At 41.9% G+C, this 12,430-nt stretch overlaps 2 protein-coding genes across 4 annotated transcripts in view; both read right to left on the bottom strand.

Annotated features, from left to right (window-relative positions):
* LOC121872073 (late secretory pathway protein AVL9 homolog) overlaps positions 1-2,457 on the bottom strand; it is a 57,205-nt gene extending 54,748 nt beyond the window's left edge. For all 3 annotated transcript variants that reach the window (XM_042374759.1, XM_042374760.1, XM_042374761.1), the window contains exon 1: positions 2,204-2,457. In XM_042374759.1, the coding sequence (XP_042230693.1) occupies positions 2,204-2,278 (75 nt within the window). In that variant the 5' untranslated portion in view covers positions 2,279-2,457. The remainder of the gene's footprint in view (positions 1-2,203) is intronic.
* Positions 2,458-5,012: 2,555 nt separating this feature from the next.
* Positions 5,013-10,994, bottom strand: LOC121871973. The gene is made up of 4 exons (XM_042374595.1): positions 10,919-10,994; positions 8,842-8,980; positions 8,074-8,196; positions 5,013-5,298 (listed from the first exon to the last, which is right to left on the bottom strand). The coding sequence occupies exons 1-4, from the start codon at positions 10,963-10,965 to the stop codon at positions 5,197-5,199; spliced, it is 411 nt and encodes a 136-aa protein (XP_042230529.1). The 5' UTR covers positions 10,966-10,994; the 3' UTR covers positions 5,013-5,196.
* Positions 10,995-12,430: the final 1,436 nt, after the last annotated feature.

The raw sequence follows: 12,430 nt of genomic DNA, 5'->3' as shown, positions 1-12,430 counted from the left end.
AATGACTAATAATTTTAATGTAAAACTTGGAAAAATATTGAATAGCACAACCTTCTTGATATTTACTCCAATGGGAAAGAATGTAAGCCTTAGAACCGATTACTATATTGGCAGACTAACCTACCAGCTGATGAGCAAGCCAAAACATGTTGACATGTTTTCGTAAGAATTTCGTTAATCGAATTTTTGTTCGTTAACTGAATTGAAGATTCTTATGGAAAGTAATTCGTTAACCGAAATTTCATTAACCGAGGGATCACTGTACTGTATCATAGTAAGAAGTATGTTAAAGTAGTTACTCAGGAAGCTTCTGTGACTCATTCACTTTGGTGTTACTTCAAGAAAGTGGGAATCATTTAGAAGCTGTTCAGAATATCAGTGATTTCTTAATCCTATCAAGAGGGCAGTACATTAAATGAAAGCTTCCAGAAACTGCTACATTAGACGATTTATCAGAGGTAAGATGAATCAACTTAACTTGCATATCCTAACCTAAATTAAATATATTGCATCATCATTTAGTTAGGTAGGATCATCTTATCTCGTATAGATCACATAATGCCGTATATAATGTAGGCTCTTGGGTAATATTTTAGACGTCAGACTCACGGGAACAAGCCACCTAAAAAAAATCTCTAAGGTAGGAAACTTGTTTCTTACCTCCTGAATAGAATGAAATGGGAAGAAGAATTGTAACTTCTCACTTAAAGTTTTCACTAGTTGTTGTTAAAAATGAAAATGGTGCAGGCACCTTGGACCGCCATCTTAGCCTTCCTCCTTCTGGTGACTATATATATATACTATATACTATATATATACATATATATATATATATATATATATATATATATATATATATATATATATATATATATATATATATATATATATATATATATATATATATATATATATATATATATATATATATATAAACATACATATTTTCATGCAATAGGTTCTTAAACCTATTCTATTTATAAATGATAAAAACTCATATTGTTGGGATCAAAATCCATATTATGTGATTTTATTTATTTCCAATACCTTATGAGTAGCACTGGCTAATAAGTGAACTGTATGTTCGTATACTTATTGTTCTTCTTTATGGAGGAGGACTGAGGGACAGCTATATTACTTTTCAATGGCGTCTTTATCACGTTGTGTTCAGTATCGTATCACAAGTTATCAATGCTTGTGGAGGATGAAGACCGTCTCCAAGAGTTCATCTGTCAATATTAACAAGTTGGCAAGCTGTGCAAATGTTCAAAATGTGGCAGAGAAATGACAGTGAAGAAGAAATATGTTTCAGTGCAACAATTGATTGGTCTACAAAAAAATTTAAATTACACCATGCTGCTTCATGATTGTTGCTTTCATTGGTACCAGATACTGTATTAAAGTAAGTTTTTTCAGCCTCATGGCCTCATGTGTCAAGGGGTCCTGGCTAGGAATTTAGGGAAGGTTAGGTAGGTTTCTTTGTTTATCTTGGTCAGGCCAGGTTCTGTGCATTCTTGTTTCCATTTTTGTGTTCAGTATCGTACAAATAGAGTAGTATGTACAGGAATTTTGGTACAATTCTGTAAATTATTTCTGGTGCTAACCGTCTGCTCCAACTTTACCAAAATTTCCCTAAAGTAAGCCATGTCTAATGTATGAAAGATCACTGAAAGTATTCTGTAACTGAGGGAATTTGTACATTAACAACAGATCAAGCAGAAAAATTGTGTTTAATGAATGAATGGGATGGAAAAACAAAAATATGAAAATTTGTAATTCTTCAACCTTATACTGTATATACCCTACTATATATGCATATTTCTTTAAGTAAGGAAAAAGTGTCTTCAATACAATATTTGTTGAAAATAGGTGATTTAGGTATACAAGACTCCTCAAGTGCAGAATTACCTTATAATGATCCAATATTCCTACACAACTAGTTATATTTGTTGCGAATGATGTCAACTGCAACAACTTACATCTCAAAGTGCATACAATATGTGACAGCTGGAAATACAAATCTATTTTGTGCACAGCCCTGGTTATTATGATGACCAGTTACCTTACATCTCTATATACAGTGAATCACATCAAATACAAAGAATGAACAACATCAATTGTAAAAATGTAATTCGGTCGACCATATTATATCATTCTATTATTTCCCCATCAAAGGAGCACTCATATAAATTATCGATTTTACCTGCATTCCCTTCTTGTGGTGAAATCCCACAACGATGACATGCAGGGCTATCGGATCTTTGTCCTTTTCTTCCATTTTGACTGAAGGACCGCCTCTTATAGGGGTAATACAGCAGTTTACAAGAGACAATCAGTCATGACAATGGTGGTGTTTACATCAGCCAGAGGTCGCTTGCTCTCCCGCCCCTCCACAACACTAGCATAGAAAACGAAGGGAAGTGATTTTTTTTTTTTTTATCCTCTTCGCCACTGATCGGCTTGTTAGCCGCTTGGGCGATCGGTCACGTCTCTTTCCTTTATATTCTTCACCAAAAGATCGGCTCGCTAGCCGCCCGGGCGATCGGTCACGTCTCTGTCACGCACTGTTGGCAAATACTGGGCATGCACCGGCTCCTGAATGTCCTGAACCCGCTCCAGTGTTGGTCTCTTCTCTTGAAAGAGCGGTGCCGTCACAACACTCTCTCCAAGAGTTTACAACCCTCACTCCGAAAAAGTTTGCCCTCACGGTTTTCTGGACTTGCCTTCTTGAGCTGTGGGCGAGCGTCCGCCAGCTCCAAGTAAGGACACTCAACTGAGTAGTGCCCCCTGAGATGCTTATAAACCTCAACTAGGTCCCCCCTTGCCCGTCTGTAGTATAAGCTAGGCAAGTTCAGGCGCTCCAATCTCTCAGGGTAGCTGAGGTGCCGAAGTGCAGGCACCAGTTTGGTGGCCCTCCTTTGAACATTTTCAACCAACTGACAGTCCCTAGCATATCTCGGGGACCAGATGGGGTGACAGTACTCCAGATGGGGAAGCACTTCACTCCTGAAGATCGTCACGAGGGATGGACCGTCTAGATATCTGAACGACCTTCTTATAAGACCCAATAATTTATTTGCCTGATTTACCTTCTTCTCACAATGGCCCGAGAACTTCAGCTCATTGTCAACATACACACCTAGGTCCTTCTCACACACAGTCTCGACTAGTACATTTTCTTCATCCCGTTGGGACATAAGGTACGCCTCCTTACCGTTGGTACGCCCCAGGTGCATCCTCTTACACATCGTGACATTGAATCTCAGCAGCCATTCCTTCGACCATTCCTGGAGCCCACAGAGGTCCTTCTGCAGCTCTTCACAGACCGCTTGGTTCTTAATTTCCTGAAATAACTTGGCGTCATCGGCAAACATTTGTATGGAGGAGTGCACAACGTCAGGCATATCATTTATGAAACAAACAAACAACAGCGGGCCCAATACACTGCCCTGTGGTACCCCACTTGTTACAGGTACAGATGACGATTTCGTGCCATTAATCACCACACATTGCTTGCGGTCATGTAGAAAGTCTTCTATCCACGCTAGGACATTTCCCCGAATTCCGTACCCTTCCAGTTTGATTTTCAGCCTTTCGTGGGGTACACTGTCGAAAGCCTTGGCAAAATCTAGGTAAATATTGTCGATATTACCACCCCGTTCTAGAATATGGGTCCAAATATCCAATACCTTGAGCAATTGTGTCAAGCAAGAGCGCCCCGGCATAAAACCGTGTTGGCAATCTTTTACAAGGTTGTTTCGTAGTAGATGTTCCATCGCTGCATCTCTGATAATACTCTCAAGTACTTTACATATTATGCTGGTCAGGCTCACCGGTCTATAGTTGTTCGTGGAGTGACTATCGCCCTTCTTGAAGATAGGACTCACATAAGCCACTTTCCATTCACTGGGGACCATTTGTTCATCCAGGCATTTACAAAACAGAATCTTCAGGGGCTCTGCAAGCTCGTTGCACAGCTCCCTTAGCACTCTAGGATGCACCATGTCAGGTCCAGGACTCTTATGGACCTTTAGCCTGGACAGTTTATTTCTAATACCCTCTTCTGTGAACACAATGTGGGTCAGTGCTGTGTCGAACCGTCTGTCCTCAAACGCAGGAAGGTTAGTTGCATCCTCTCTTGTATCAAAGCTCATAAGGTATTGCAGTGGCTGAGTGGATAATGTACTCACATAATTTCCTAATGGTCGTTGGTTCGCACCCTACCCAGCACATCTCATATCATTGCTTACTTAATGCCCTGTGCCTGTACATCTACTACTTTAGCTTCGTCACTGATTGGCCTGTTAGCTGCTTGGGCGGTCGGTCACTTTACTTTCTCGTCTTCGCCTCTGATTGGCCTGTTAGCCACTTAAGGGTTAGGTAATGACAAAGAGAAGGATGGACTAGATCTTATAATTAAATTATTGACTGTATCGGCCGTAGCAGCAGTACAACTTGTAGGGGTATCGAAATATTAATGTTGTCTAGCACTCAGGATGGAAGGAAACTCTAATGTGGTTTTCTTGTATAATATAAGTTATATGAGAGACAGTCTGGTGCTGGAGGTGCCGTGTGGTGAGGAGCTGCTCAGTAGAGACGTTCGGTGAGTAGCGTGTTGAAGGAGGTAGATGTGCCGGAGCTTCGTTAGAGAAGATGTTGCCTGTTGGTGGCCTCCTGGTTGAATGAATGCTGACAGCGTGGAGCTTGCTGGAGGAGGTGTTGCTTGTTCAGGAAGATGGGCAGAATGAGAGTTGGTTGGTGAGGAAGCTCAGAGAAGGACAGCTGGTGGGTCGCCATGCTCGCTGGCGGGAGCGAGGGCCGCCAGGCAGGCGAGGAGAAGCGAAGGCAGCCAGGCAGCGGCTGAGGAGGAGGTGTTGCTTGTTCAAGAAGAATGGTCAGAATGAATCTCAATGGAGAGACAGAGCTTATATACCCAGCAGCCGCTATGAGTCATGTTGGGAAAACCCGAGAAGTCGCCGGTGACTAGTTTCGTTGCTAAGTTACGGTAACATCTGGTTGGTTGCTAGGGAAGGCGGTAGCAGGTGGTGGCTGTGGCTACGCAGTTGTAGGGGAGACGTCCACTACAAACTTGTTGCTGGTGTCGGTCTGGGTGAGTTAGATAAGAAGTGTGTGACCTGGTAATGGCTGAGAGAGATGGGTAAAGACCAGGTGAGCTAGGCAATGGCTGGTTCACGGCTAACACTCATAATATCGGCCCTCCCAGCAGCACAACTGGTCGAAGGTGGATCCACCGTCATAGTCCCAGGGGCCGTTACACTGGCGGGCGTAGCCATACACCTGTAGACAAAATTATAGCGTTAATCCCTTTAAAACTCTGCACAGTATCAATACGTTTATTATCTTTACTCTTCTTCCAGTTTCGTGTTGGGTAAATAAAATTACACAGAAGCTCCAAAGTGGGGAAGTGATAGTGGAGAGCAGCTTAAAAGTACAGTAGTGTGGGAAGCGATAGGAATATCCACACACTTTTGTTCATATCCTCAACTCACATTCAGTTCTATCATGAAGCTCACTACGAATATTATATTTAGATTGAAGCTACAATAACAACTCGATTGATGAGCAAGATTAAAAAACCCTGGTGCTACCCAACCACACAACCTTAAAGAGAAATCCGGGAACAGACTTTTTTAATGAAAGCAGACCAGCCGAACCTAATTTAACCTTATAGTAATATTGGTTACATATACAGTATGATTTGGTTTGAAACATGTGTTGCTCGAGAAGTAAATGGGTTTAAAGTTCTTTGGCCAGAAATGTACCGTACAGGATTGTCGATATTTTGCAACAACGATCGTAAGTTCTAAAAAAAAAAAAAAAGGAACTTAATGCAATAAATATTTGAGAAAATAGGAGAGATATCATCCATTATATAAAACTATAGACTTTTCCATATATATTTTTTTTAATTTTCCCTTAAACAGAGTGTAGGACAGTAGGATTAGATCGTCCCGGGCCGGTGGAAGTTGTTTGGACTTACTTCCTAGCCCCCATTAGTCCCTGTTCACCTAGCAGTAAAGTAGGTACCTGGTGTAAATCGAAAATTGCGAATTCGTATTCAGGGAAAGTTATTGGAGCTTCCAATAACTTCATGACATAAACCACTGACTCTTCAGGCTTCTACGCCCTTGACTCTTCAGGCTTCTATGCCCTTGACTCTTCAGGCTTCTACGCCCTTGACTCTTCAGGCTTCTACGCCCTTGACTCTTCAGGCTTCTACGCCCTTGACTCTTCAGGCTTCTACGCCCTTGACTCTTCAGGCTTCTACGCCCTTGACTCTTCAGGCTTCTACGGCTTCTACGCCCTTGACTCTTCAGGCTTCTACGCCCTTGACTCTTCAGGCTTCTACGCCCTTGACTCTTCAGGCTTCTACGCCCTTGACTCTTCAGGCTTCTACGCCCTTGACTCTTCAGACTTCTACGCCCTTAACTCGTGAGACATAAAGGCAAGCATGAACTTAGCATGCTTCCCTGTTGGGCGCTGTAAACGCTTCTGCGCTTCACCTTACACAAGGATGTAGGGGAGTGGCCAATAAATAATAAAAAAAAGTAGGATTAGAAAGGACGCGGCACGCTGTCACGCACCCTGCCAATAGACTTGAAAATGTGATGGTGGGGCTGGTCTGCTGAAGTCGCTTACACTATTCGGCTGTTTTCATCTTGTTGAATGTATCCAAAAGTTGTAATTTCGATAATTGAATAACTTTAAGACAAACAATTTTGGCAGACGGCGGGAGTTGGTTGAGGTAAGATTATTTGAGTAATCAACTGATTAAAAAAAAACTTCCCTTTAGGTAGTAGCTTGTAGTGGACGTCTCCCCTACAAACTGCGTAGCTGCACACCACCTGCTACCGTCTTCCCTAGCAACCAAGCGTATCCGCATTCCAATGCCCGCCGTATCCTAGCAACCGAGCCAAAAGGCCGGCGACTTCTCGGGTTTTCCCAACATGACTCATAGCGGCTGCTGGGTATATAAGCTCTGTCTCTCCATTGAGATTCATTCCGACCATTCTTCTTGAACAAGCAACACCTCCTCCTCAGCCGCTGCCTGGCAGCCCTCGCATCTCCTCGCCTGCCTGGCAGTCCTCGCTCCCGCCAGCGAGCATGTCCTTCTCTGAGCTTCCTCACCAACCAACTCTCATTCTGCCCATTTTCCTGAACAAGCAACATCTCCTCCAGCAAGCTCCTAGCTGTCCAGCATTCATTCAATCAGGAGGCCAGCAACAGGCAACATCTCTAACGAAACTCCTGCACATCTACCTCATACAACACGCTACTCACCGAACGTCTTCTACTGAGCAGCCCCTCACCAGACGGCATCTCCAGCACCAGACTGTCTCTCATATAACTTATATATATTATACAAGAAAACCACATTAGAGTTTCCATCCATCCTGAGTGCTAGACAACATTAATACATCGATACCCGTACAAGCTCATAGTATACAGTATTTGCCATGCAACTAAAGAGCACCTGTCAGCCACATGAAAGGTTAGAGCGGCTGATGTCATTTTCCAAGATAGACTATATAAGCCAATCTCACTTAACAGCCTAATAATCAAACTTATAAAAGTTTGGTTGGCTCGTGTCGTCTGCTTTTGATGAATGACGTCACAGCCTATCAGCCTATATGACGGGCATTTCCCAACGTGTTTACATTCTTTGAGCAGTCATCACAAGAAAATCACTAGGGGACAATTGATAAAATAAACTTTTAATCTACTTCATGCTGACAAACTTTGGTTTTTTCACCAATGCTTGAAATCAGATGGCTCGAACCTAACCTAATATAAACGATCTTAGATTCTTAGGATTGTTTTTGGATGACTCAGTACTGTATAGATTTTGTTGGTTTGCATCGCCTAAAATAGAACATTAATTTTCCCGGTACTGTTCGTGGTATATATCTTTAACGTTGGTCATTAAGTTTAATTTAATCTCTCTCTTAATCAGTACCACTATGCTCGCTAGTTAAATACATGTTTACGTTCCCATTTACGTGGACAATTTTAAATTATCTTTAAGTCTGGTTCTTATAGTAGTGGACTCACGGTTTCTTCCTCGACATGGTCAATGTCGTATTCGGTGAGCATGGTGAGGCAGAGCTCCTGACCCACCGTGAAGCCGTTATTGAGTGAGTAGTTGAGGTAGCCCCCACCTGTTAGCGCATCGAACTGTGGACAGTGGAGATAAAAAACTTAACCTAACATAACTTAGATACACACAACATAGTACTCTGGTGGATATAATACCATAATATGCACATTTAATATTAGAATTTTGCAAGCTGAAAATCAAATTGCCACCAAAGCTAACTTGAAAGTGAAAATGGATCCCATAGTACTTAAGACCCTTGAACAGTGTAGACATTGATGGAAACTACTACACGAACTGTGCGGTAGTTAGTTATCTGCGTAGCAAAGTGATGTAAGAGGGATATTATATCTAATTTGATGTAACAATATATTAAGGCTGGATAAAAGCTTGAACTGGTGGATTTTTGTAAACACAGTAATAGGCTGTAGGATATAATTATACCACTTAAACTTAGCTAAACTGTTAGGAAAGCAGACCTAACCTGACTGGCTAATAGGATGAAAACAAACAAATTTGATATATATTTTTTTCTTCGCACTGTTGTATGAAATGGTTCCAGGAAAAAATCTCACCGCACCTAATAAGCTAATGGGGAAATATGACTTAAGGCAGCTGCATCTAATGTGATTGCGTTGTGTTGGGAATTTGACCAGTGAAATTTTGTTAGGTGGAAGATTGCTAGTACTGTACTATAAAGTAAGGTGAAGAGTATATGTACTTACTTCATCATTGCACTTTGAATTACACGCTTCCATGGCACTGCAGTCGTCCAGGTCAAACGGTGGGAGCAAGTGAACCAAGTACTCATTATGGAAAGCTGTGATGAACATTCCACAGTGGCATTCTGGTGCATCCTGGGCCCTGGTGGAAGAAGAGACCTTAGTGTTTAGACCACGTAGAGGAGCCTTGTGTTATGACCGTGTAGAGGAGCCTTGTGTTATGACCGTGTAGAGGAGCCTTGTGTTATGACCGTGTAGAGGAGCCTTGTGTTATGACCGTGTAGAGGAGCCTTGTGTTATGACCGTGTAGAGGAGCCTTGTGTTATGACCGTGTAGAGGAGCCCTTGTGTTATGACCGTGTAGAGGAACAGTTTTGGTGACCCGTGTAGAGGAGCCTTGTGTTATGACCGTGTAGAGGAGCCTTGTGTTATGACCGTGTGAGAGGAGCCTTGTGTTATGACCGTATGACCGTGTAGAGGAGCCTAGTGTTATGACCGTGTAGAGGAGCCTGTGTTATGACCGAACATAGGGTTATGACCGTGTAGAGGAGCCTGTGTTATGACCGTGTAGAGGGAGCTTGTGTTATGACCGTGTAGAGGAGCCTTGTGTTATGACCCTTGTGTTATGACCGTGAGGAGCCTTGTGTTATGACCGTGTAGAGGGCCTGTGTTATGACCGTGTAGAGGAGCCTTGTGTTATGACCGTGTAGAGGAACATAGGGTTATGACCCTCTAGATGAGCCTTGTGTTATGACCGTGTAGAGGAGCCCTTATGACCGTGTAGAGGAGCATAGTGTTATGACCGTGTAGAGGAGCCTTGTGTTATGACCGTGTAGAGGAACATAGGGTTATGACCCTGTAGAGGAGCCGTGTGTGTGTAGCCCGTGTAGAGGAGCCTTGTGTTATGACCCTGTAGAGGAGCCTTGTGTTATGACCCCTGTGTGGGAGCATAGTGTTATGACCGTGTAGAGTTATGTAGAGGAGCCTTGTGTTATGACCGTGTAGAGGAACATAGGGTTATGACCGTGTAGAGGAGCCTTGTGTTATGACCGTAGAGGAGCCTTGTGTTATGACCGTGTGAATGACGTGTAGAGGAGCCTTGTGTTATGACCGTGTAGAGGAGCCTTGTGTTATGACCGTGTAGAGGAGCCTTGTGTTATGACCGTGTAGAGGAGCCTTGTGTTATGACCGTGTAGAGGAGCCTTAGTGTTATGACCGTGTAGAGGAGCCTTGTGTTATGACCGTGTAGAGGAGCCTTGTGTTATGACCGTGTAGAGGAGCCTTGTGTTATGACCGTGTAGAGGAGCCTTGTGTTATGACCGTGTAGAGGAGCCTAGTGTTATGACCGTGCAGAGGAGCCTTGTGTTATGACCGTGTAGAGGAGCCTTGTGTTATGACCGTGTAGAGGAGCCTTGTGTTATGACCGTGTAGAGGAGCATAGTGTTATGACCGTGCAGAGGAGCATAGTGTTATGACCGTGTAGAGGAGCATAGTGTTATGACCGTGCAGAGGAGCATAGTGTTATGACCGTGTAGAGGAGCATAGTGTTATGACCGTGCAGAGGAGCATAGTGTTATGATCGTGTAGAGGAGCATAGTGTTATGGTCGTGTCACTTTTGAACCCCTGATATAACTTCATAATAAGAACTATATCAGTATAAACAGGTGTGAGGTCACCTAATGGAATCCAAACTGACCTGAGTTCACCAAAATCTTGTACGTTAACGTTGTCTTCAAACTGGTGCTAAGCGAACGTATTTAACTAGTCTCAACGTAATTTTGATGCTATTTTAAGATTTTTTATGCTACGTGAGTCAGGCCCATTCACATGTATCCAGTTACAAGGAAAATTCAACGTGCACACGTTTGATAAGACGGTTCCAAAACTCGAATTCTCAAAGGTTAGTACGAAAACATTTATCTATAACAGATCGGAATGTAGTTACAGTAGGGTCTCACGTGTAGACTTGATGCCATCTTCATCAACTTTTATCACAGACAACGTAATACAGCACTGCTTAATGTGTTCTTATATCCCAAACGTGCGCATCTTGACGTGACGAGGAGGATGATATACTCACCAGGCGAGGGCAGCCAGGGTGGTAAGTAAGACGGTGCTCATGTACATTATGTGTTATGTGGATGGAGGAGTCTCAGTTACCTCTCATATGTATACAGTATATATACAGATACTAGTAACTAATCTCCCTCCAGTGCGTGTGAATCACCAGGTGTTTTATGCTTTATATAACGTAATATACTGGTCTTATACCTTATATAACGTTATATAGTAGGCCTACTCTTATACTTTATATAAAGTGTAATATTAGGCTACTACCTTGCAAATGTGATACAGTACTTCCATGCTTTATATAATGTACAATATTATTTCTGCTTGTATAACGTGCTATATTATTGTCTTCTACCTAATCTAACTTGTTATATAACTTTATGGAACTTTTCCTGAGTTGAATGTCCCTGCTTGTGACTTTGGGAGGGTTGATCAGACGAGGGATAAAGTTCCTCCAACTCAGTGAGAATCTTGGCCTGCTCAGGTCCTGCTACCATCCATCGTTTCGGGGCAGCAGGATTGTCTTAATGGCACCACCAGATCCATTCGATTTCTTTACTTTTACTTTACTTTTATCCTCTTCGTCAGCTCGTCAGCCGCTTTAGGCGCTCGGTCACGTTGAGTCATGCTTGAGAATTACCGCTAAGTCTTCGTGAACACCCAGTTCTTCAACACATTTCTGATTTCATGTGGAAGGGTTTCATATCCCTCATGTCGATCGGGGAATTTCAATGCGTACATGGATCACCTACACAGATAACGTTTTCTTTCTCTTACTTCGCTTCTACGTTATACACCACGAACATAATCATTAATCGTTTCTTTAAGGTAAAGTAAATATTTTAAACTTTATTTAACGTAGTCATCTTATAATAGTTAACTTTAGTGGATTTTTATTTTCAAATTTTGTTTCACAGGTGTAATAAATGATTCGTTGGTGATGTTCGTAGAATACTTGTAACATTACGTAAGTTGTGGGCGGGTCACTCGTTTTCTATACCGCCATATACACTCGACCGTCGGGCTGACGTCTGGCAGATTTCTCACAACTACATTTTTTTTATTCCTAGTCGGTTGTGGTGAATTTCAACTTTTATGTAATTTATTATTCAAGTATTATTTTTTTCCACTATTTTAGTTATTTAATAATTGATATTATTTAAAGTATAATTGACGACGACGGGTGAGTTAATATTATTTTCTCTGGAAAACACAAATAACAAGTTTGTTTCGCGAAACTCGACTTACCTCATTCTTTTTAAACTACTAGTTCTCCAAGTTGACGACCTCTTAAGCTTGCAAATGTTATAAGCTTGGATGGTGACGTTACTAACACCTCATTACCAAACTTGTGACGGAGATAATACAGCGGAATTATTAAGACATAAACTCTGATTAAAGTCATTATTCATTATACTGTAGTTATATTACTTATAATTATTATTATAAAATACATTAAACCTTTGGCCGAGGCATTGGTAGTTAATTTATCCAAGAATTACAATAGCCATATCTGTCAAGT

The sequence above is a fragment of the Homarus americanus genome, unplaced genomic scaffold (genome assembly GCF_018991925.1).
Source record: "Homarus americanus isolate GMGI-L3 unplaced genomic scaffold, GMGI_Hamer_2.0 scaffold51476, whole genome shotgun sequence".
Lineage (NCBI taxonomy): Eukaryota > Metazoa > Arthropoda > Malacostraca > Decapoda > Nephropidae > Homarus > Homarus americanus.
The sequence above is the reverse complement of the archived record's forward strand: the minus strand, read 5'-3'. Positions and strand labels throughout refer to the sequence as shown.

Coding starts and splice junctions, on each gene's coding strand:
- LOC121871973 (XM_042374595.1), bottom strand. CDS start 10,965: ATGTACATGAGCACCGTCTTACTTACCACCCTGGCTGCCCTCGCCTG. Junction 8,197..8,841: donor ATTCAAAGTGCAATGATGAA/GTAAGTACATAT, acceptor CACTGTCCACAG/TTCGATGCGCTAACAGGTGG. Junction 5,299..8,073: donor ACCATGTCGAGGAAGAAACC/GTGAGTCCACTA, acceptor TTTTGTCTACAG/GTGTATGGCTACGCCCGCCA.